The sequence below is a fragment of the Misgurnus anguillicaudatus genome, chromosome 13, assembly GCF_027580225.2.
Source record: "Misgurnus anguillicaudatus chromosome 13, ASM2758022v2, whole genome shotgun sequence".
Taxonomy (NCBI): domain Eukaryota; kingdom Metazoa; phylum Chordata; class Actinopteri; order Cypriniformes; family Cobitidae; genus Misgurnus; species Misgurnus anguillicaudatus.
Window position 1 is genome coordinate 19,806,084 of NC_073349.2, and position 26,172 is coordinate 19,832,255.

The window sequence follows — 26,172 nt, forward strand, 5'->3', positions numbered from 1 at the left end:
TATACAAAAAACAAAAAACTTACTAAAATCAATCAACACCACAAAAAAACCATCATTCTTACAGATCATTAACTAAAAAAAGTTGGTTTAGGGTTTAGTTACTCTTTAAAGAGCAATCACATTAAAGGTGCAGAGTGTACATTTTAGCGGCATCTAGTGGTGATGTTGTGAATTGCAACCAACGGCTCAGTCCACTGATCACCTCTTGCTTTTGAAACACATAGAGAAGCTTCTGTAGCCACCACCAGACAAACATGTCATCGATGGAGACAACTTAGTAAAAAAAGTTTGTCTGTTAAGGGCTTCTGCAGAAACATGGCTGCACAAAATGACGACTTCCATGTAAGGGGACCCTCTGTGTATGTGGATAAAACGTCTTATTCTAAGGCAATAAACACATAACGGTTCATTATAAAAAGGTCTTTATACACCCCTGATAATATTGTATATTATTTTGCATTTCTGTCAAGAGATCCTTCTAAAAATGACACACTGCACCTTTAAGTTATTGTAACATTTAATAAGAATTGTTCACAATGATATCTCTGACTTTATTAACTGTTTGTGACATTGCTGAAATCACAGTGTTTTCCTCTGTAAAACACCAGAGCCATACAGACTTACATTTCCATTCTTAGTTCCTTCTTGAAGAAACATCTGAGAGAACTTCTTTGTGATTCTTTTTGAAAACATTAAAAGATGCATTGCAGCTGGTCAAAATAATGAGTAGTTATGCATTGTGACAATTACTATCGTTAGATGGTGGCATGTGTGATGTACACTGAACCACTTGATGATGTGCACTTTACCCAAAGCTGAGAGAGGCAAAGCGATGACCTCAATCAGATTTCAGCCAAAAGTGTCATGAATATCCTTTTGATATATCAGCTTTGTAATGGGAGTGGACTCACCTGATGACTATGATGCTTGAGCTGAGCCAGTGTGATGCGAGAAAAATGAGAAGACACAAATGCATAAAGAGCTAAGTTTGTCTGTGTGTGTGGAGAGAGAGAGAAAGAGAGAGAGAGAGAGAGAGAGAGAGAGAGAGAGAGAGAGAGAGAGAGAGAGAGAGAGAGAGAGAGAGAGAGAGAGAGAGAGAGAGAGAGACAGAGAGGATGGATGGAGGGAGGGAGGGAGCTGGGAAAAAATAAGACAGTGGGAATATGAGAATCTGTCTAATGTGCAGGGGGAGGGAGAGAACAGGAGAGGGAACTGAAGTCTGAGGCTACAGTACACTTCACTTCACTTCTGCCCTAAGAGGAAGCACACCATGACCAGCTAGCTGCGCGATTATCTCCACACCTCCAACTGAGTGAGTACACTTACATTTCCAACCTTAAACATACTATAAACATTTTAGTGAATGTTTTGTCAGTATTTCATCTTTAAGTTACAACTTTAGTTTAGGTTAAGTCTGAAAAACCTCTTGTATATGAAATATTACAAGCTTTTAAAACAGAATGTGATCTAACTTGACTGATGGAGTTGTGCTAAGTGGAAATAAAGTATTCAAGGCCATCATTTCGAACCTGCTGAGGTTTCAACTCTTGAAATGGAGCTTAATGCAAAAATCTGTTCCTGCAGTTTTGGTGGAATATGTATAGATTTATATTTTTATGCACACGATCAGTGCCTATAGGGATGTTGGCATACTTGCGGGCATTCATGGTGTTTCCTTTGTGTTGGGGAAAGGAGTGCATTTGGAACCGCTGGGCTTCCTGTGTGAGGTCAATTAAATACTGCATGAGACTAGAGCACTAAAAGCCCGTCCGTGAGGAAGGGAGTGCTTTGTGTTTGTGTGTGTGTGTGTGTGTGCTGGAGCATCAGTGCACAATGCCTTGATTCAATTTGATGAACTTGCAGTTTATGGAGATGTAGACATTTAATGTAAATATATCTTCATTTAGGGGCTTTAAAAGATTGATGTCACTAATTGATGCATGCTTTCTGCATAAAAGGAAAGTAAATTAAAAAAGTTAAAGGAAAACACCACCGTTTTTCAATATTTTACTATATTAATCTAAGAACTTAGATTAATTAAAAAAATACCTATCTTTTTTCAATGGGTGCACTTTTAATCTTTGTACAGCGCTTCTTGAATGTATTAGCATTTAGCCTAGCTCCATTCATTCCTATGGCTCCAAACAAAAGTTTTATTTTGTGTCACCATACTTACTCGTGTTACTAGTCATGTAACAGTCTTTAAATGGGGAAAACATGGAAGTGTTTGGTGGTCTCTTAATGTATCCCTGTTTGGAGCCATAGGAATGAATGGGGCTAGGCTAAATGCTAACACATTCACGAGGCGCTATACAAAGATTAAAAGTGCACGCATTGAAAAAAGATAGGTATGTATTAATTTGTCTAAGTTGAGGTAAGAACATAGTAAAATATTGATAAACGGGGGTGTTTTCCTTTAAAATGTCATGGTCAGGGCATAACCTGGAGCACTTCATAGTGTTATATAATAGCATACAGTATGAACAGTAAAAAATTCATATTTTGTTGCTTTGCTGCCTGAAATGAAGAGGACACGATTTTTGTTTTAGCTGTATTAACTTATAACATTAAAGTGCACAACAAAACAGAAAAAACATGAAACTAAGGATCACACCCCTCCCAAAATGACTTTGTCAGGTGTAGCCACAGACTCAGTGGCACAAAAGACATTTGACTTCCCTCAACTGCTGTCATTGTCACTAGCTCAGCATAAAAAGGAACAAGTCAAGATAGATACACTTGTCAGGATAGAAGGAAAACGAGAAGAGGGTTCACCTTCTAACATGACAAGCACAATTGACCACACAGTTGTTGAAAGAGAAGGGTGAATGTCCTTGCATGTAGTAGTCAGAGCCCTTTGAAAATCTGTGAAATGACTTGAAGACTTCAGTCCACCAAAGGTCACCATCAAATTAAACTAAACTTGAAAAGATGAATTGTGCAAATATTACAAAGTCTACTGTAGATGTGCAAGTCGACACAAAAATATCCCAACAGACTAAAGGCTGAAAATGAAAGCAAAACACAATTGCAGATTCAAAGGCGTGATCCCTTATTCAACTCAGTGATTCTGTTTTTGTTTTGTTTTTTATATATTTAAATCTATATTTGACCCATGATAAACTTAACACATCTTCAAGGATCACTTACACTGTAAAAAGTGAAAGTTGGATTAACTTCCTTTAACTGGTGACATCTAAAAAAAATTCATTTTGGCAACTTAAATGTTCTTACTTTTAGTGAAAATTTTAAGTTGACAAAAGCTTACATTTTTAGGTGTAGAATTAGAATTGAAGTAATTTTTTTTAAGTTTTTCACCTTAAGCCGATCTCCGGGTCTGGCGCTAGCACTTTTAGCGTAACTTAGCACAATCCATTGAATCTGATTAGACCATTAGCATTGCGCTAAAAAATAACCAGTTTCAATATTTTTCCTATTTAAAACTTGACTCTTCTTAGTCAAGAACCTTAATATTTTTCAATAGCAGGGGACTATTTTTCGGGCACTATGTAATATCATTGCGCCTGCTGCAGCCATGTTACAGCAGCAAAGTCCTTGATTATTACGCCAGTTTAAGAGTATAGTTCCTAGCCATATCAGCCTAGAAAATCACAACTTTTAATTTTCTGTCAGTCTTAGTAGACGATGTAACTACAGAAGAGTCAAGTTTTAAATAGGAAAAAATCAAAACATTTTTTAGCGCGATGCTAATGGACTAATCAAATTCAATGGATTATGCTAAGCTATGCTAAAAGTGGTACCGCCAGACCCGGAGAATGACTTCCCAGCTGAATAAATTCCAAAAAGGTAAAAATCAAATGTTTAAATCCAGGGGAGCTGAAAAATTAGCATATTTTCAAAAAAAAGTGGAATGTCCCTTTATAGAGAAAATTTTATAGTTAAGAAAACTTTTTTTTTTAAGTGTTACCAATTAAATATAAGTAGATCTTTTACAGTGGAACTTCAGTAACTTATATTTAAATTTAATAACAGCTCAATTTCACTGAATCTTTGTTATTTTTAACCCAGCATTGCATCAAAAAGGGACAAAATCAGCTATTTGTTCCTTTTTGACCCAATGCGTTGAAAATAAAGTCTATTTAATTACAAACAATTGTACTTAATTGTACATTGCACTGTAGTGTAGTTTGGTAGAGTAGCACTACTGTTTTAGTACTTTTTATTAGTATAGTAAAACTACTTGAAAGTTGAAACTTGAAAGTCACTTAAAATAAAAGCGTCCACAAAATTAATCAATATGTGGGGATGTATCAAGTTGCTTTAATTACCTTTATAGTCTTGCTTTCTGACCTGATATATATTTGGTTGGTCATGTCATTTGATCAGTACTATAGGAGTCAATCCCATAAAGCCATTGTTGTACTGTGTGCTGTGTCGGCAAAGCGCTCCTATATAATATACATCTCATGTTGCTGTTAAATCGTTAGACTCACTGTCATTCTAGTGTTCATATTCCACTCTTACTGCTTGTGGTTAAAACCTATTTATATAATCTTGTCCATTTAGCATCTTTGACTGGAATCTGTGTCCTTGGGGCAATCTATTGCATAATTAAGAGTGATTACTTTAAAAAAAAATGCGGGCAGAAAGATGAAACTTAGCAGGACAACGAGAAGATGAGAACGGGAATTTCGAAACAGGATGGGATGAGATATCAGTCTTTTTGCTGCTGGTATTGATTTACCCACGTCTCATCTACAATAGAAATGAGAAGTTACCGAATTTAAATCTTCTCCCGGGATTGGTTTTCCACAGCTCAGCAAAACATCTAAAATGGTCAGCCACATGTAAAAAACACTATTGACATTGTGTCAGCCACATTGTTCACATTGAAATGATACCAACTTAAACATTTAATCACTCAAATAAAAAATAACTTTATCAGTAGTGTACCTAAAATATACATCGGCAGCATTTAAATAACCCTTTCCAAGTCCACCCTTTGGTTTCTCATGGTTCATCAGCCTGTATCCAAGCATCCTTTTATGAACCCAACATAAAAAAAGAAAGTATAGTGGAAGTTAAACAAAGCATGTATACCCTCACTTTTTCTTCTTAACCTGTTCTTAATAAAAGTCGTATATCCTTTGGTGGTTTTTACCTCAAAAATTAACTGAAGTATTATGGTAAAATGGGGCTAGTTGTCACATGGGAAACATGCCACAGAGAGAGAGAGAGAGAGAGAGAGAGAGGCAAGGCTATAAGTAATATATTTTAGTTACTACAAGGTTTTGAAAAGTTCCCAAAAAATCTTTCATTATATTTTGTTGAACATGCCATTGGTGGCTGCAATGAAAAACATGCTGTTTTTGTGTGTTTCCCGTATGCAAAGCTTACACATGTGCTTTGGACTACATTAAAACATGTCTCTCTGGCAGAAGGTTGAACTACGCGCTCATAAGGCCGAGTCTGTGAGCGGTCATGGTTGGGGCTTAATCAATGTGACATCACATTGATAGGGGATCCTCAACAGCCTGTTTTGTGTGACTGTTGTGGTTTAAAAAAGATTACACAAAAAAGAATAAATGGATTTGTATAATAACAGGATGTTTCTGCGCACACACACTGGCAACTCATTTTTTTTGCTAGAAACACATTTCAAAGTGCATTTTCTAGGTTAGAGGGGCTTTAAAGCATGTGCTTATATAGAAAGTGCCTTTCAAAAATGAACCTACCCCTAGGAATATTCACTTGAGCAAGAAGTGTGACAACTAACCCACAGTCTCCTCTCTACAAAATACTGTAATACAAACATTCTGTGATCCTTAAAAGATCCTGCCATTAGGGCTGTGTGCGAATGTGCTCTTACTTTTGTCTTCTAAGTTCATAGTATGATAAAAAGCGCGGTTGGAGCATAACCTCAGGACATGCGGCTCTTAAAGCCACATCTGAATGAAGAACACATGCTTCTAGTAAAATGGACTTCAAAGAGAGCTCCACACTGCCTGGGGCAGACAGACCCCTGTTAGCATGCTGATTTAATACAACCTGATAAGAGAAAAGACCCTTATTAATCTGCCACTGATAAAGTTTTGGTGTCATTTCATTGGTTCTGCATGAAAGTTGACCCACCTTGTGCTTGTTCTCCATCATGCTTTTGTCAGGACAGCATCCATTCCTGAACTCACTGGGCTAAACAGATTTGCTCTCAGCGAGATAGATAGACCAAAACTAAACTCATTTTAATATTGATTAAAAGCATATGATTTAAACAGATGAACTTACATATAATGTAATAATGCCAAGATCAAAACCCTGGCTGTTCACTTCAAGTCTATTGCTAATACTGTGTAGGCCTTAGATAATATAGTCCATTTAATTCACTGTTCCACATTATAGGGCACCAGCGCATTAATGCAATTGGTTTCACAGCTGTTTCTCAACAGGCAGATGTGACTTTGTTTGCATTGTTAGTTCATGCACAAGAGAGATTAAGAGTGCTAAAGATTTCAGTTTATTGGGTCCTGATTTAACATTTGCATTTGCTTTTGGAGTCTGGTTGGCATTGTTGGCATTAAAAAATGTAGGCATGAAATGATGGAAAAGATAAATAGTGCATGAGCTGGACAAAATGGAAAGAACTTTAGTGTAAACTTCACGGTCAAAAATAAAGGTACGAAGCTGTCACTGGGGCAGTACCCTTTAAAAAAGGTCCTAATATGTACCATTTAGGTACAAATATGTACCTTTAAAGGTACATTTTGGCAGTTCAAAGTACTAATAAGCACTCTTTGGGTACAAAGGTGTACCTTTTTGAAATGGTACTGTCCCAGTGACAACTTTTGTACCTTTATTTCCGAGAGTGTTGAAAACATTTTACCAGGTACAAATGAAAGGGTATGCAACTCATCGCTCATTATTGGCATGCTATACCATAAAGATGCTTGTCTATTTATTTATGGCTCTGTAAATGAAGCAAAGATAGGAAAGGATGGTCAGGAGATCATACTCAAGCCAAAGTAGGAAAAACTATGAGATAACAATACATAAAATGACATGAAAAAAAGTTGTGCCACGGACACGAACAACAATTCATAGAAATTTGTGCCAGTGACACGAAAAAGACATTCGTGGTCAAGGCACGAAAAAAGCTGAATTGCCTGCCATGGACACGAATAAATTAATCAAATTTTTCGCGACTATAAGTTCTATAACGACTTTCCATGAGATCAGGCCACACTGTAAAAAATACTTTGCTGCCTTAAAATTTTTTGTTGAATCAACTCGGATTTACAAGTCATTTTAACTTACTATTATTTATCTTGACTAGAGATGAGTTGTTATAACTATAGGTGAGTTGTTATAACTTATAAAATTTAGTTGAATTTTCTCAACTATATTTTATAAGTTGTGACAACTCTCTGTTGACATAACTTGTAAATCTGAGTTGATTTAACAAAAAATGTTAAGGCAGCAAAGTATTTTTTACAGTGCATGGCTCCAACAATCATAATTTTTTCAGGTACAGTGGGGTCCAAATGCAAATTTAGAAATTTTAAAATAAAAGATTATTAATTATTTATTTAAGTGAATCAAATAAGCTGAAAGGCGGAGTGCACAATGTTTGAAAAACGCTTTGGAAAAGGAGACGGGCCGACTACCAAAACACACTTATAGCCAATCAGCAGTAAGGAGCGTGTCTACTAACCGACACCCTTGCCGGGGTGCGTATGTGTGGGGCGGGTCTTTTAAAAGAAGGTCCAGATTCTATTGGGGTAGGGGCGTGTTTGTTTAGGTGATTTCAAATATCAACATTGGCTTTCAAACATTGTGCACTCCGCCTTTAAAATAAGACAATGATGCCACTGACCAAGTAGATCTCTTTTTACAAAAGGTAAGATAACCACTGGAGCACAAAACATGCTCTTTTGGACATCCTTAATAAATAATGCTGAAATAAAATTGTTCCTGTAGCTCAATGGTAAAGCATCGCAGTAGCTTCACAAAATGTTGTGGGTTCGATCACAGGGAACACACACACACTGACACACACACTGACACACACACTGACACACACACTGACACACACACTGACACACACACACACACACACACACACACACACACACACACACACACACACACACACACACACACACACACACACACACACACACACACACACACACACACACACACACACACACACACATACTGATAAAGTGATGCAATGCACTGTAAGTTGCTTTGGATAAAAACACCTGTGAAATGCGTAAATGCAATGTAAAATGGATCGTCACTACTACAAGAAGGCTACATGGCAGCTGTCATCAAAGCAAAATTATCAAAAACAAGCACTTTAAAATATAATTTCCCAAAGTTTACCAGTTCCCATTGAATTGTTATGCTTATAACATACATTTGCAATCTAAAATTAACACTTACAGTCATATACATTTGGACTCCACTGTATCCATTTTTTTTTTTTTTGCTTTACATAACAATACAGCAAAATCAGGCATCACAACATGATGCGTTACACATCTCCTGAAATGGGCATCCCACTTGTAAAGCCCCTCTGTGTTTCCTGCTGCAGGAGAATCAGATCTCAGTGTCTGCTGGTGTGAGATGTAAACATCTCCACCCCCGCTGCACTGCTTGCACCACAGCATTTCCAGTGTGTGGAGAAGATGGAGCCTGATTGTATGTGAGTGCAGGCGGAGGAACAGCAACAGCAGCAGCAGCAGCGTGTGTGGGGGGGTGTTTGCTCTCAACTCAACTGCTGCAGTCGAGGCATCAATTTTGTATAGGCATTGAGTGCAGTAAGTTGGCTATCATCAGCAGAGGCTTCCCCTCTCTGCAAGCCTCTTGCTGTTGATGATGGAGAACAGGGATTCAGGTGGATATGAGCCGTCTCTATAGGAATGTCCGCGTCCGATTCGAGCGCAGCACTGCTCAGTTGCAAGGTAGGGACAGCTTGCCTTGTTTCTCTCTCTCTTTCTCGCTCTCTCTGATTCTCACTCTCTCCGTATTACATTTTGACTCCATGTGATTCTGTAATCAATCAGCGATGCTTTGGTGGGGTGAATGAATTTTGCATGCATTCTGCCTGGCTCGTAGTCTATTAATAACATCACGTAAGTCTTATTTTTATGAATAAATAATTCTCAGTCGAGATGCAAAGGTTTGCTTTTAGACAAGCGTATATAGTCACAAGCTGAATTGATTCAATCCTATTTGGCAAATGAATTTACCTCCATGCGATAAATATACAATTATACATAGTTATTCATATGTTATGGTGGTTTGGAGATGCATGTCACTCCTACTTTTCAAAATAAAGGACTAAAATGGCTGTTTGGTTTACATTTCTGTTGCACAAAAGCTTCTTAGTATTTCTTTGTTTTGGAGAACCAATACAAGTTCTCCAATAGCATTGCTTAGTGTTTTTGCAGGTGAATCTGTATTGTTGTAGTCTGAGTCATATCTTGCACTTGCTGTAGTTTTGCTCTCTGTTTAAAGATGATGATGGCATGCTACCTGTCCATGTTGCCATCTGCCACACATGGCCTGTATCTACTAAAAAGTTTAACAACAAAAGATTAAAATGAGCTTCTGCACCACTACATTTCTATATTTGATCTTATGTCTATATACAGTATGCATGTGGTGCATGAAGTTACTCATTGTGGAGATCCAGCCTCCCACATCTATTTCTGATCTGTCCTCATCACAGTACTCATCAGTTCAAAGGCACTGCAGGAGACGCACTAGAGAAGAGTGTATTACATTCTGACAATATCAAAACACTGAAAGTGTTTGAAGCATATGTGAATTGATGTTATCTAACATGCTTTTTGGTCAAGAGGTGGTTTGTTGGGTTTTGTCGCCCCCTGTTGGTGGTGTTGGTTGCACAAGGAGTTATATGTTGGCTTCCCTACATCAAAATCCTAGGAAGCACAGCAATTTAAGGAAACTGTGTTTTTCTTACAGTAGTATAATATATATATATATATATATATATATATATATATATATTTATACCACGCGTCTGTTGAATGCTGCATTCTGATTGGCTGAGAAATGTTCTATGGGTGTTGATTATTTTTCTGTAAACCGCACACCTAATTTTTCAAATGTCTTAAAAATAGGCACCAGAGCAATGTTTGTGGTAACCGTGGTATAAGCGGAATAATTGACTCCGGTCCTTTGAATTATTTGAAAATAATGCACACTCCGCTTCGCGTCGTGCCGCATTACCACCTTGGTGTGCATTGTTTTCTTATAATTCAATGGCCCGTCGTCAATTATTCCTTATATATATATATATATATATAATATTGACTGTTGAGGATGCTTTGTTCTTGATGATATATATTTGTTTTACAATAAACTTTGATATTTTTTGGGATCATGGTGCATTATAATTTTTTTTAACATAAGCACTGTTCACCTCCTTTTCCGAGAAAGGCTGATGGTTAGAATGTGTTGTAAGTAGAATATCAGATGTGGTTTTGTGAAAACACTTTGAGCAGAAGAGGATGGCATGCATCGTGTCTTTTAAAGGATTACATTACTCTATCGATCCAGGTACTAAGTGGAAAAATTGCTTAGTCTGTCAGGTCATCAAAAATAGACTCAGAGTAAATGTAAAACGGTGTGTGCGGAATACAAAATGTGTGTTTTCAGAAGCACTATGTGTCATGGTCCTCTCATCCCTGTATGTTTTTTATGTATTGTTTCGTGCCAGCCCTATCTGTTGTGTCAGAGCTTGATGTTTGGATCCTGACCTCCAGATCTTGTCTTGTTTCTTTTCTTACTCAGTCAATATTAAAGGAAAACACCACAGTTTTTCAATATATTGCTATGTTCTTACCTCAACTTAGATAAATTAATACATTTTTTTTCAGTGCGTACACGTAATCTTTGTACAGTGCGTCATGAATGTGTTAGCATTTAGCCTAGCGCCATTCATTCCATAGGATCCAAACAGGGATTAATTTAGAAGCCACCAAACACTTCCATGTTTTCTATATTTAAAGACTGATACATGAGTAGTTACATGTGTAAGTTTGGTGGCACAAAATAAAACGTGCATTTTTAGACAGATACAAAATGAGAATTTTGTTGAATCAACTCGGATTTACAAGTCATTTCAACTTACTATTATATATCTTGACCAGAGATGAGTTGTTATAACTACAGTTGAGTTGTTATAACTTATAAAATTAAGTTGACTTTTCTCAACTATATTTTATAAGTTGTGACAACTCATCTCTGTTGACATGACTTGTAAATCTGAGTTGATTTAACAAAAAATGTTAAGGCACCAAAGTTGTTTTTACAGTGGGATATTTTTCGAAAAAAGGATTCAGTCCTTGGTTGCAATTTCGAGGATTCTCGACATTGGAACAGTCCTTCGACGGATGGCGATGACGTAGCATCCTCGAAATTCTGGCTTCCGAGGATCCTTCCTTGACACTGAGAAACAGCCACTGAGTAGTCAGGAGTGATGATGTTACTGCGCCCAAGGTCGAAGTGCTGCAAACTAAGTGCTCATCACCATACAATATCATTTTTTATCTGCTTAAAAATAGTCACGTTTTATTTTGTGCCACAATACTTACTCGTGTAACTACTCATGTAACAGTCTTGAAATAGGGAAAACATGGAAGTGTTTGGTGTCTTTTAAATTCATCCCTGTTTGGATCCTAAGGAATGAATGGGGCTAGGCTAAATGCTAACACATTAACGACACGCTGTACAAAGATTAAGTGCACGCATTGAAAAAAGATAGATATGTATTAATTTATCTAAGTTGAGGTAAGAACACAGTAAAATATTGAAAAACGGTGGTGTTTTCCTTTTAATATATCAATGTTATATTTTTACATAATGTTATTTACACTATGCAGTATGATTCTTTAGAAAAACAGTAAATCACAAATAAACTTTACCTGGGTTTTCACAGACTGGGTCACATACTGTAAGTTGATCTATTGCATTGCATTAGAAGGACCTCTTATGGTAGATGTTATGTGGTGACCTTTAAACATTACTATATAGTCTGTTTCTTATCATGCTGTCCTCACAATTCCAATAAACATGATTTATTGGACAAATGACTGTGGCATAAATCAGCCAATAATTTGTTCGATATATAGCTTATACTACATTCTTTAGCAGGGCTGACTTTTAATTAAATTGTTCATTTCAATGGAAAGTATATTTTAATCGCTCATAAGAATCTTATATTAGTCAGTGTCTGCTTAATTATTTTTTATATCTTTGGACATTGAGCCTGCGGCTGGCTTTGATATTTAAATGATATCCTCACTGTGTCAGGTGTGGAGGGGAGAGAAAAGAGCAGCTAAATGTGTAATACTTGCTGTAGGTAATAATAGTTGTTGTAATAGTTGTTTAAAGGGATAGTCCAAATAGTTCATCATTTACTCCATAATATTATTTTATCCTACTATGGAAGTGAATGGGACTCATGAGCTCATAATATCTTCCTTTGTGTTAATCAGAACAAAGAAATGTATACAGGTTTGTAACAACATGAGAGTGAGCAAATGATGACAGAATTTTTATTTTTGGGTGAACTATCCCTTTAAAGGTGCAGTGTGTAATTTTTAGAAGGATCTCTTGACAGAAATGCAAAATAATATACAAAACTATATTATCAGGGGTGTATAAAGACCTTTCATAATGAACCGTTATATTTTTATTACCTTAGAACGACACGTTTTAACTACACACACAGAGGTTCCCCTTACATGGAAGTCGCCATTTTGTGCCGCCATGTTTTTTACAGAAGCTCTATACAGGCAAACTTTTTTACGTAGTTATCTTTAAGGGTGATATGTTTGTCCTGTGGCAGCTACTGTAGCTTCTCTATGCATTTTAAAAGTTAAGGATGAGCTGCAAACTGAGTTGTTGGTTGCAATTTGCAACCTCACCACTAGATGCCACTTAAATTTACACACTGCACCTTTAAACAACTATTTATATCTCACACACACATTCTGCTCTTATCCATTTTGCAGAGTTCAGCTGATTCCTACACGAGCAGGCCATCTGATTCCGACCTGTCCCTGGAGGAGGACAAGGAGGCGTCTCGGCGTGAAGCCGAGCGCCAGGTCCTGCTCCAGCTCGAAAGAGCCAAGGTGCACTTTCGCACACATCTCATTTATTTCATACCTTTTATATCGATAGGCTCAGATCGTTTTCTATTCGTCTTTTTGCAGGCCAAACCGGTGGCATTTGCAGTGAGAACCAATGTCAGCTACTGCGGGGCTCTGGACGAGGACTGTCCAGTTCAAGGTGCTGCCGTCAACTTTGAAACCAAAGATTTTATACATATAAAAGAGGTGAGATTATTGCATCAAATGACTGAAGAATTAAATGAAGAGCAGTCAGGGAAGTTTGATGAAAGATGGTTCACTCAAAAATGACAACAGATCTGTTTGAGTTTGTTATTTGAAACATTAAGGCTAATTGTTTAAAAAGGCCATTTTTAAAAGACTTTCTTCCTGTCCTATTAAGATCTATAATGTCAAAAAGCACCATGGAAGTATCTTAGATTGTCATGAAAGTTTATTAGAGATGTCATGCTCAAAAATAAAAATCATGCTAGTTTGGAATTAAACCCGAATTTAAGTTATTCTTATACTGTTTCCATACGATTTTATGTTTAATTCAATACTTATTAGTGTATTAGTGTAAGCACATTCTCTCCCATCCTACAGAAGTACAATAATGACTGGTGGATAGGGAGGCTGGTAAAGGAGGGAGCAGATATTGCTTTCATTCCCAGTCCTGTTAAACTGGAGGCCATGCGCATCAAGCAGGAACAGAAAGCAGCTCAGAGGTTGGAGCAACAATTACATCCTATCATTATCTATGGTCATTATTAAATAATGCATGAATCAGCATTAATAAGCTGTTTCTGCATTCACCTGTACCTCCAAGTTGGCATTGTAAGGACTTTGCATGTGTTTTTAATTCTAATTCTTTCATTTCCAATGTTTATTATTATCATCATCAGAAAAATAGGTGGGAATGCGTTGTCTGGCAGCCGGAAATCTGCATCTCCTGCAGGTGAGAGGTATTTAAATACCAATACAGTGTTTGAACAGTTACTGTCTTATTGTAATGACACTGCTTGAGCTACATAAATAGTCAAAAACAAGTGTGCTTGGGAAATTGCATGCAACTTTAATAAATAATTAAATACGGCTCTTCATGTGCTTTATCTTTCAGCATGATTTATTCAGTTATTATCAGTATAAAATTATGTTTTGCCTTCTCTTGTTTTTAAAAAGCCAAACAGAAGCAAAAGCAGGTTAGTGGTTAAGGTTGCTTTCGTACTCACATAACGCAAACACTTTCCCCCAAAAAAGTGACCTACAATTAGTTTGTATGTTAGATTCTCCGAATAAGATTTTAGTTCTGTTACTGAAACTGTGTTCCTTAAAGGGACATTCCACTTTTTTGAAAATATGTTAATTTTCCAGCTCCCCTAGAGTTAAACATTTGATTCTTACTGTTTTGGAATCCATTCAGCTGATCTCCAGGTCTGGTGCTAGCACTTTTAGCATAGCTTAGCACAATTCATTAAATCTGATAGCATCGCGCTAAAAAATAACCAAAGAGTTTTTATATTTTTCCTATTTAAAACTTGACTCTTCTGTAGTTACATCGAGTAAGACCGACGGAAAATTAAAAGTTACGATTTTCTAGGCAGATATGGTTAGGACTATACTCTTTGCTGATGTAACATGGCTGCAGCAGGCGTTGTGATATTATGAACTGCCCAAAAAGAGTCCCCTATCTAGCCATATCTGCCTAGAAAATCACAGCTTTTAATTTTCTGTCAGTCCTAGTACATGATGTAACTACAGAAGAGTCAAATTTTAAATAGGAAAAATAACCAAAGTCTTTGGTTATTTGTAGCGTGATGCTAATGGTCTAATCAGGTTCAATGGAGTATGCTAAGCTATGCTAAAAGTGCTAGCGCCAGACCCGGAGATCAGCTGAATGGATTTCAAAATGGTAAGAATCTATTGTGTATACTCTAGGGCAGTGGTTTTCAAACTGGGGTCCGGGCCCGCAAGACGGTGCCAGAGGGGCCCCAGTTTTTTGACATTTTATAAAATAAATTTATCATGAATTCTGTCCAATTAAACCTAAAAAATAAGGCTACTAACCAACAGCACTACTTTGTATCATTCAATATGTTTTGTTTAATTAAAAGTTGAGTTTTAGAACAGTTTTTGTCATAAATTTTCTTGGGGGGGGGGCGAAGGAATGCGCTGTACCCAAGGGAGCCGCACGCTGAAAAATTTTGAGAACCACTGCTCTAGGGGAGCTGGAAAATGAGCATATTTAAAAAAAAAAGTGGAATGTCCCTTTAAAGTCACTCATTAGATGTTGGGAAATGTTAGTCATGAATCATGATTCAGTATGTGTAAAATGTATATGTGTGTGTGTTGCAGACAGAGCATGTTCCACCTTATGATGTTGTTCCATCTATGAGGCCTGTTGTTCTGGTTGGTCCCTCACTAAAAGGCTATGAGGTAAATTCTACTAAATGTATTAAATGACTGAAAGGGTTGAAGTAGTTATAAGACTGTGGCTGCTTACATGCTTAAAGGCGGGGGGCATGATCTCTGAAAGACAATGTTTACATTTGGAATCACCTAAACAAACACGCCCCTACCCCAATAGAATCTGGACGTTCTTTTGATAGACCCGCCCCACACATATGCAAACCAGGCAACAATGTTGGTTAGTAGACACGACCTACACCTGATTGGCTACAAGTGTGTTTTGGTACTTAGCCCAACTTCCTTTTCCTAAGTGTTTTTTTGAAAATCATGCACCCCGCCTTTAAGAGGCAAGCTATTATCAGAGTTTTATTATTTGACTTCTGTATGTAATTTCTCATACTGCAAGTGGATTTGTGAATGTAAAATTTTCATAATGGAGGTGACACACAAAGTCCTGGACATATTTCTCAGTCAGCTCTTTAACAGAGACAGTGGACACCGCTGAATCTCCAGTCTTTATTCCTAGAGTCATTCATTTTTCACAGAGTCTAAATAAAACAACATCACCCAAACCACAAAAATTCATACATGGCACATTTTTAAATCCCTGCCATAGATTTTTTTAAACAACAAAATGATTGTTTGGATGTTAACACAACCTACACTCTCTTGGTTAACTACACTAGACTGTATATGTTTTTTTCACAATGTTCAGGTTACAGATATGATGCAGAAAGCTCTTTTTGACTTTTTGAAGCACAGGTTTGATGGGAGGTGAGTGAGAAAGCCTTTTTTATCAGTTGTAAGAGAGTTTTGAGCTGAAAGTACAACTGTTTGTTTTGTCGGTTTGTGGTTTCCTGGCAGGATTTCTATCACAAGGGTAACTGCGGATCTGTCTTTGGCCAAACGATCAGTATTGAATAAAAAACCAAATCTAGATCCGTCTAGCCTGGGTGAGTGACATCATACAGGGGTTAGGCCACAGAGTTTGTATGAAGGATGTGACTTGATATTTTATTATTAATCTGTTTATTTCTCAGCGGAGGTACAGAGTGAGATTAACAGAATATTTGAGTTAGCTAAGAGCCTGCAGCTGGTGGTCCTGGATGCAGATACCATTAACCATCCTACACAGCTACTTAAGACATCACTCGCTCCCATTATAGTCTATGTGAAAGTGTCTTCTCCAAAGGTATGGCACTATTTAATGATTTTTCTGAAAACTAACAGAATTCAGCTTGTTCTTCTTAATACACTGTAAACAATCTTTGCTGCCTTAATTTTTTTGTTGAATCAACTCAGATTTACAAGTTGAGTGAAAAAACTCAACTTCATTTTATAAGTTATAACAACTCTTCTATAGTTATAACAACTCATCTCTAGTCAAGATAAGTTGAAATTACTTGTGAATCTGAGTTGATTCAACATTTTAGGCAGAAAAGATTTTTTTACAGTGTATAAAATCACTTTCATAATTTTTGCAAATTTTAAAATGCTTTTATAGAGTAAGTTTTACAAAAAATCTTCATTGAAGTCAAATACTATATAAATCTTAAAAGTAAGAAACATTAAAAATTATATTATTCAATATTAAATACTACGGTGATCTAAACAATGAGTGAAAAAACAAAACATTTCAATGTTTATTATATTTTGTTAAATATAAATGATAAATGTTTTAAGAACTAGAGTAATAACATAATTCCCCTTTGATGCATATTGAAAAGTGCTAGTAGATATTAAATTAGTTAGACTTTGTGAGTCTAAAATGTGTGTTTCAAAGCCAGGGACAGTTTACCCAAAAAATTTATCATTCATCATTTATGGCGCTTTTTCATTGCATGGTACCCCACGGTTTGGTTTGGGTCAGGTCGTGTCAGCTCACCTCACTTTGGCTTGGTTAGATTTTCCATGGAGTTTAGTAACACTTTGGAGTGGAAGGGATTATAGGCGTGTCGTTATATTTGCGCTGCCTACTGCTGTGACATCATGTGAAAGCGTCATTGTACATTCCCATACATTCATTTATTTTCAGTCCACCATAAAATTTTAATTAACTTCCACAAATAGATGTTTGCACATCGCGTTTATCACTACCTCTGTATCACGTGACAGTTTCTGTACAAACACCCGTGGCGTCAGTAGACGCGCTCCGCTGAGCCTCATTTAAGTTGCATTTAAGCATTTATGCGGACGTGTGCATCGCGAATGTGCCGCCACAAACTGCAAGTCTGGAAAAAACTGTTATGTTGTTCCTGATTCTTAACCTGTGGATGTTTTTCATTGCTAAAAGGGAGTTTGGGAACTTACAGCAAAGCACAGATGACAACAGGTTTACTCTAGACAGCGCAAGCTAGCATGAAGGTAAAGCTAATCTTTTACATTATAGCGATGACGCTGGTAGTGACGATTCTCTCAGACCAATCAGTGATCTACAGTGTTTTCGCTTCACGTTTTGGTATCAGCTCGGGTCGCTTGGAACCTAACCGAGATGGTAGTAAAAAAATTAATCGGTTACTACGTACTGCAGCCAGTGGAAAAGCCCCCAAAAGTAAGCTGACCCGACCCAAACCAAACCATGGGGTACAATGCAATAAAAAGCGCCATTACTGACTCTTATGCTGTTATAAACCAGTATTAACTTCTTTCTTCTACTGAACACAAAGGAAAATATTTGTAATGAAGCAGGAAACAGAAACACCATTGACTTCCATAGTAGGAAAAACTACTACGTTGGAAATGAATGGTGCTCAAAAAATGGTTTGGTTACAAACAGTGCTGAAAAGATCTTCCCTTGTGTTTAGCAGAACAAATACATTAATACAAGTTTTTAAAAGATCTCTTTAAATGCCTTGATAATCTTCAGATGTTCGATGCGTTAACCCCTTTAGTCCCTGCGTCCACTGGAATGGACATCACATGTTTTGTGGTTCAAACCAATAAAATGCTGATCAACCAATCAAAATAAGGCACACTGATTAAACACCATAGATATGTATAAAGGCTAGATGTCTTACGGTGGAGTCTCTAACGGCCTCACCTGGCAGACAGTTCGCTCACTCTAAGCATTGAGTTTAATGGTGCGGGTACTTTTAAATGGCCATAACTTGCTCAATTTTCTACCAAAATTTCAATCGGTTTGGTTTCTTACAAAAGTTATTAACGTGGCTATAATTCTGGATGCTTTAACATTTTTCATGACTTTTTTCTATTTTTTAGTATAAACATGCAGTGTCATAGGTACATCTTTGACGTTTATAACAAACCAAACCGTTTGAAAATCGGTAAAAAAATTAAGCAAGTTATGGTCATTTAAAAGTACCTGTACCATTAAAAAAAGTGAGCGAGCATCATGTGGCGGGATGGCCGCCAAAATGCGGACGTTCCACTCAATTGGCCAGCAGCGCGGGCGAGACATCTAGCCTTTATACATATCTATGTTAAACACCTGAAAAATGAGGTCTGAAGGGGTTAAGGTAATTTTCACTGAATCAGGAAGTGTGTGCGTGATTTATTAAGTGGCTCCTCCCCTTTAGCCAGTAGAGTTTAGTTTACCTCTCAGCCTGGAATCTAATGAGAAGCTGAAGTGCAGAGTGATGTCATAAAAATCATTGAGCCGTATTGACAAAAGTAAGAGACTGTAACTTTTAATGCTTGTATCTTTTTATAGATAATGCTTTGAGCACACTAGTTTATAGATATAATTTTTATATAAAAAACTAGATTGACTAAATTGCCATAGATTAAAAAATACAGATTCACCAGTGTTTTTCTGCGCTGTAATAAATGATCCATAAGTACCTTAAGATTTAGATTTGAAAAATGTGCTAATATCTGAAACAACTGTAAAAAGATGAATAGGTTTAGAGTCACTAAATTAATGTCTTTCCATCAAGCAAAACTTCCACAGGTACCTTTATTTAATGAGTGTCACTCACTCTACACCAGGTTCTTCAAAGACTCATTAAATCCAGAGGGAAATCTCAAAGCAAACATCTCAACTTGCAAATGATGGCAGGAGATAAACTAGCGCAGTGCCCGGCAGTGAGTCTCGCAGTACTACACATACATTTAACAAAAGCTCTGATCCTGCCGTTTGCAATAAATGAACAGGTGCAATATTCTGCATCATTACTGTTTGTCCAATTTTCACTTGCATTAGGAAATGTTTGACGTCACACTGGACGAGAATCAGCTAGAAGATGCTTGTGAACACTTAGCTGAATATTTAGATATATATTGGCGGGCCACTCACCTTCCAGGCTCTGCCCCCACGAATCCTACGGTGGAGCAAAATGTGGCAACCCCACCCTCAGCCAACTCTAGCCAACAGGTGAGTTTATGTTAACAATATGGATCACACCTGTAGCCATGATTTCTTAAACGCTTTTTTTCTTTTCCTTCAGTTCTCAGAGACACAAGAACTAATTGAATGAGCACTACCACAAATAAGGGTGGGTATTATTATCATCCTTCATTTGTATGTTTTCTGTATTGTTTATCATTCATATTACTGTCCATTAATATTAAAGGAAAACACCACCGTTTTTCAATATTATACTATGTTCTTACCTCAACTTAGACGAATTGATACATACCCATCTTTTATCAATGCGTGTGCGCTTAATCTTTGTGCGGCGCGTGGTGAATGTGTTGGCATTTGGCCTGGCCCCGTTCATTCCTTGGGATCCAGGCGGGGATGAACTTGGAGGCCACCGGACCCTTCCATGTTTTCCAGATTTAAAGTAGTTACACAAGTAAGTATGGTGGCACAAAATAAAATGTGGCGATTTATTAAGCGGATAAAAAATGAGAACTATATTGTATGGCAGAAGAACACTTAGTTTGCAGCACTTCGATCTTGGCACAGTAATATTGACAAAAGTTGAGCGAGATTGGGGGAGTAGTCAGGAGTGATCTTCTGCCATATAATGTGGTTCTCGTTTTTTATCGGCTTAAGGAAGTCGCCGCATTTTATTTTGTGCCACCGTGCTTGCTCGTGTGGCTACTCATGTATCAGTCTTTAACTCTTTCCCTGCCATTGACGAGATATCTCGTCAATCAAGAGAAAACGCTTCCCCGCCAATGACGAGTATTTCCGTCTTTCCGCAATACCGCTATTATCCACTAGGCAACTTTTTAAACCCGGAAGTATTGCCCTATGGCAAGCAGCTGCATGTCCGTGTCTGTTTTAAAGATCGCTCTGAATGGGATCTCTATGAAAAGTCCGTCACAAAAATATAATTATCTCTGCTTTTTGCTCAAAATGTGGTGTTTTTGCAGAAACCTACCCATATTGAAAAGCTGATTACAAAAGAACTACTCAAGGTAGGATGACACGTTTTTTTTTTTTTTTGAAAGCAGAGGGTCTGTTCTTTCATTTGGTATATTGTGTGTTTATATATTTGAAGAAGAACATTTTCTGGAAGGCACTAAACTTTTGTGAAAATCATGAAAAACGCTGGCGCTGGCTGGCAACTTTTTTAAAAAACGCTGGCGGTGAAAGAGTTAAATAGGGAAAACATAGAAGTGTTTAGTGGCTTCCAAATTCATCCCTGTTTTGATCCTAAGGAATGAATGGGGCTAGGCTAAATGCTAACACATTCACAGCGTGCTGTACAAAGATTAGGCGCACACATAAAAAATAAGGTATGTATTAATTTGGCTAAGTAAAATATTGAAAAACTGTGGTGTTTTCCTTTAAGGTCTAAACATAAGTAGTTGATGTTCTTGTATATTTAATGGCATGCAGATGTTAAGACCAAATATCGCCACCTACTGTCTGTGTGCATTTAACTCTGGCTGCGTGCCTTTGGAGGCAGCATTCTAAAGCAGGAAGACATCAAGGCACATCCGAATCCAATGTTGCTTTACTTTCTGAGATACCTTCTCTTGTACCACAATTCTATGCGTCAGTGTGCAATGTCAATGTCATCGGTCCACCGGATCGAACCTTGACGAGTTCGAAAATATAATATGGCGGCCAAGAAAGCGTCTGTAGCACAAATTCAGTGTAAAAAAACAGCAAGGCTTTGGTTTTGATTGCAACCTTTTGACATCAGGTATTGTGATGTAAACAAAATGGCCTCTGAGTGAAAAGATTTTTTTCAAAGTGTATTAACATTTTTAAATTCACATTCATATAGCCTATTATGCCATACATGTGTTTATAGTCTGGGTACCCTTTAAGTAACTGGTGACTTATTTCTTGTCACCATAGGGTACATAACCTATAATAAACTATCTGCCACTGCTTATGGTTGTTACAGATGAATCTGAGTGAAACTGAACATTCCAGAAAGACCCCCAGAATTCCTCAAAGGCCAGCCACTCACTGCCCCAGACTGAGATGAGGGCTCAGAGCAGCTGTCCACTAAAAAAAATAAAGAGGAGTGGAGGGATGAAGGGCTTGTGAGAAATTGGACCACTCACAGTCTCAATGTAAGCGAGACCTAACAGTGACCACACAACAGTGGCCCTCTTCCTGCACTAACACACGTGTTGTCCTCTACATCTCAGGACCACTCTGCTGCAGGCCTTCAGCCGACACACACACACACACACACACACACACACACACACACACACACACACACACACACACACACACACACACACACACACACACACACACACACACACACACACACACACACACACACACACACACACACACTATACATCTATCAGATAGACACACTTAACTGGTCTGAACTGGGGATAAGCTATAAAAAGTAGTAAACTAGTTAGGGGAATTCTTTTCACATTTTTATATTTTTAGTTTAAGTGGTTTAGTTACGACCGGTGCTTACAACATTCTGATATATTAGATGGCTTGCATGGTAAAATCATCTCTGAAAAGTTGCATCTCCTTTAAAGCACAAACATTAGCATAGCAATCTGTGCTATTATTTATTATTTGTATTTTATCTGTTGCATTTCTAGAGACCCCATGTCAGATCATTTAAAAGCGTATTGCAAGACCTGTTTGTCAAAACAAGAATGCTTATATTTTAAGAATGCATCTAAATGGGCTTAGGTGAACCCGAAAACATCCTAATAATGCAGGGCTTCCTCAAGACCCATAAGTCGACGTGTTGTTTAGGCAACCAACCAATATAAATTTTGCACATTTAAACGTATCCGGAAATAAACTGGTTGTCCACAGCCCCTCAGTGGTCCCGTCTGTCTTCCAGTCCCTGCTCTCATGCCTGGTGGGATTCTGGCAGTGACATCAGAGAGCTCTCACCACTTTTTCAAAGAGAGATCTGCCTTGTGAGACTAACACGAACCTGCACGACTGCCAGTCAGTTCACTCAACCTTCACCTCCTACGCAACATTAGCTTTATTTTCATTGCTTAACATGCTCAGAGCTCTTGCACAATACATTGTTAGATAAAATGGTCAAAATATGTACCCTGGGACAGCTGTCGTTGGGTGGGTGTGAGTAAAAAAGTACACATTTGTACCTAAAGAGTTTATACAGTATTAGTACCTCAGAGGTACATATTGGTACCAAAGAGTGCATGTTAGTACCTGAAAGGTACACACTGGTATACCAAATGTCTACATATCTATACCTAATGGTACATATTAGAACCTTTTAAAAGGGTACTGCCCTTTGACTCTGAAAGAGCTTAAAGGGACACTCCACTTTTTTGGAAAGTATGCTGATTTTTCAGCTCCCCTGGAGTTGAGCATTTGATTTTTGCCGTTTTGGAGTCCATTCGGCCGATCTGCGGGTCTGGTGGTGCCACTTTTGGCATGGCTTGGCATAGTCCATTGAATCTGATTGGACTATTGGCATTGCGCTAAAAATAACCAAAGAGTTTCGATATTTTTCCTATTTAAAACTTTTGTAGTTACACCGTGTACTAAGACCGACGGAAAAAAGTTAAAAGTTGTGATTTTCTAGGCAGATATGGCTAGGAACTACACTCTCATTCTGGCGTAATAATCCAGGACTTTGCTGCTGTGGCATGGCTGCGGGGGGCGCGGTGGTGTTACGCAGTGCCTGAAAATAGTCCCCTTGGTAACTTTCAATAGCAGAGCAATATTTTCGAGCACTGCGTGATGTCGTTGCGCCTCCTGCAGCCATGTTGCGGCGGCAAGGTCCTTGATTATTACGCTTTAGCACTTTTTTTTGTTACGGAATGGCATTTTTGGGAGTACTTCGACTCGCCTGAAAAATCCGCTCCCCTTCTCCCTCTCTTAATGAGAGGGAGAGTGTTACTGCGCCGAGTCGAAGTACTCCCAAAAGTGCTATTCCGCCATACAATACAGTTACCCTTTTAAATCCGCTTAGAAAAGCGCTACGTTTTATTTTGTGCCACCATACTTGCTCGTATAACTACTTGTTTTAAATAGGAAAATCATTGATGTGTTTGGTCACTTTTAACTTTATCTCCGAATGAATGGGGCTAAGCTAAATGCTATCAAAGTGTCGCCGGGCGCCACAGCGATAAAGTGCACCCATGATGATAGAGGTATGTATCAACTCTTCTTAGTTAAGGTAATAACATAGTTTAATATGGAAAAAGGATAGACTATTCCTTTCAATAGAAAACAAATATTGAAACTCTTTGATTATTTTTGAGTGCGATGCTAAGTGGTCTGGTCAGATTCGGTGGATTGTGCTGGGCTGTGCTGGGGGTGGTGCCGCCGGACCCGGGGATCGGCTGGGTGGATTCCAAAATGGTGGAGGTCGGATGTTTGACTCTAGGGGAGCTGGAAAATCGGCATATTTTCAAAAAAGAGTGTCCCTTTCATAGAAAATCTATTATTTGCTGAACTTTGTGTCATTACGCACATCATGTATGACTTTCTTTATATAACACAGAAGCACTGTTTTTTAAGAATGTACTTGTCTTTCTTTTCCATGCAAATACAATGAATGGTGACTCAGACGGCGGACGACTCCGGGCCGGATCCGCACCGCAGTTAACAGTTCCGGTGCGGATTTGGTGCGGATCTGGCCCGAAGTCGTCTGCTGACTGGGGACTAGATCTTTCAAGTATTCTAAACTGTCAGAAAAAGGTACAAAAGCTGTCACTGGGACGGTAACCCTGAAAAGGTCCCAATATGTACTATTTAGTTACAGATATGAGGTACCAAAATGTATTTTGAGGTACCTGCATGTACTTTTGAAGTACTAATATGCACTCTTCAGGTACAAAGGTGTACTTTATGAAAAGGTACTGATCCTGTGAAAGCTTTTGTACCTCTATTTGAGTGTAACGTTTGATAGTATGATAGCTTTGGTCTCCTGATTCTTTTTAGTGCATTCATAAGAAAGTTGCAATGTCTGTTTCATGAAAGAATAATTTAGACCTGTTTTAGACTCAAAACAGTGATTTGTTCACGAATTGGATAGTCGTTTTTATCTTTTGCCATCAACACCTATTTGCATGATAATCACTTTGATGATCTGCTGCTGAAATTCAGATTCTTGCTTGCTGTTCTTCCATACAACACTATTTCAACATATTATCACACATTACAGAATGTCTCATTTGCAAGACAATCTCTTATGTAAATGAACTTATTTTGCATACATGCACATGCAGTTTCATTGTACATTGAATCTAATCATAACTATGCATGATACAGCCATTTGTAGAAAACCACTGCACTGTAAACTAAATAGAGTGATGCAATGGCAAAGACGTAGATGCATATTAACCATCACAAGCTGCTTGAATATATACATATTACACATTTAATATAATTTGTCTAAATATAGCACAAATACAGATTCTTTTCATTTAACATGTACATAATGTAATATCATTTACTTATATTGAACAAAACCTTTTAAATGTGTAAAATCTTTTTTGCTTTAGTTAACATAAGCCACATTTTAATCTGGTTTGAAAGCAACATTGAATAGACACGGGCTTTAAAGCACAACGACAGTGACGACTAAAACAAGCTCTTCCCAATCCGAAATGTGCTTGATATCCTTCCAGGTCTTCGAATTATATTTTGAATGCTAATTGTTTATTTTATTAGATGTTTATGCTGTTCTGTATCACAATTTACTGTACTGTATGCAACACTGGAGGAAGGAGGAAAGATGAAGACAATATTTTGGACTAATAAGGGTCAGAGTAAAGGGAAATCCATATGATTGCACTATTTCGGTTTTGTATTGCTTGGTTTGAATACAATGCAATAAATGCATATTGTAAGTGTGTAAACACTCTTCCAATGTAGTTACCTATACCATATTGTACTGATGTGACAAAACTGACCCAGCACTAAGTTCTGACAAAAGAAAAATGTGGTAAAAAGTATTATCTAATGCTGAACAGAGTATTTTATGCTTTGGAAAATGAAAATAAATGAAAAAACTTGATTTTCTTCTACCTCTTTCTGTGCATTTCCTAAAGCATGCATGTTTAAACCAGAAGCATATCACAATGTCTGCCTATAAAATGGCCACTAGAAGGCAGTGCATGAGCATTTGTTGGGAATTGGGATAGAAAAGCAAAGTTATCAAAATAGAATAGAATAGAATAGAATATAACTTTTTTGTAGCACATAGCATGGTTTCCTTATTATCCATCAAATACAAAACGAAATCAGGAAAACCCAAGTGGGTGATTCTCGTGAAATTAGACTTATGAGGTGTCATGAAACATTTTGATAAAAATA

At 37.5% G+C, this 26,172-nt stretch overlaps 1 protein-coding gene across 1 annotated transcript; it reads left to right on the plus strand.

The window, feature by feature from the left end:
- The first annotated feature begins 1,184 nt into the window (after nucleotides 1–1,184).
- cacnb3b (calcium channel, voltage-dependent, beta 3b) lies at nucleotides 1,185–25,873 on the plus strand. Its single transcript, XM_055188876.2, has 15 exons — nucleotides 1,185–1,312; nucleotides 8,558–8,927; nucleotides 13,011–13,130; nucleotides 13,212–13,334; nucleotides 13,713–13,834; nucleotides 14,012–14,064; nucleotides 14,289–14,308; nucleotides 15,462–15,542; nucleotides 16,231–16,289; nucleotides 16,380–16,468; nucleotides 16,556–16,707; nucleotides 19,464–19,559; nucleotides 19,678–19,848; nucleotides 19,922–19,969; nucleotides 21,785–25,873. Exons 2-14 carry the CDS (start codon nucleotides 8,886–8,888, stop codon nucleotides 19,949–19,951), a joined length of 1,158 nt encoding a protein of 385 aa, XP_055044851.1. The 5' UTR covers nucleotides 1,185–1,312; nucleotides 8,558–8,885; the 3' UTR covers nucleotides 19,952–19,969; nucleotides 21,785–25,873.
- The last annotated feature ends 299 nt before the right edge of the window (nucleotides 25,874–26,172 follow it).

What these genes read in the sequence shown, in the direction of transcription:
- cacnb3b (XM_055188876.2), top strand. Translation starts at nt 8,886, where the DNA reads ATGTCCGCGTCCGATTCGAGCGCAGCACTGCTCAGTTGCAAG. An exon ending in TCCAGCTCGAAAGAGCCAAG is followed by an intron (nt 13,131 to 13,211) that starts GTGCACTTTCGC and finishes GTCTTTTTGCAG; the next exon opens with GCCAAACCGGTGGCATTTGC. An exon ending in TCTAGATCCGTCTAGCCTGG is followed by an intron (nt 16,469 to 16,555) that starts GTGAGTGACATC and finishes TTTATTTCTCAG; the next exon opens with CGGAGGTACAGAGTGAGATT.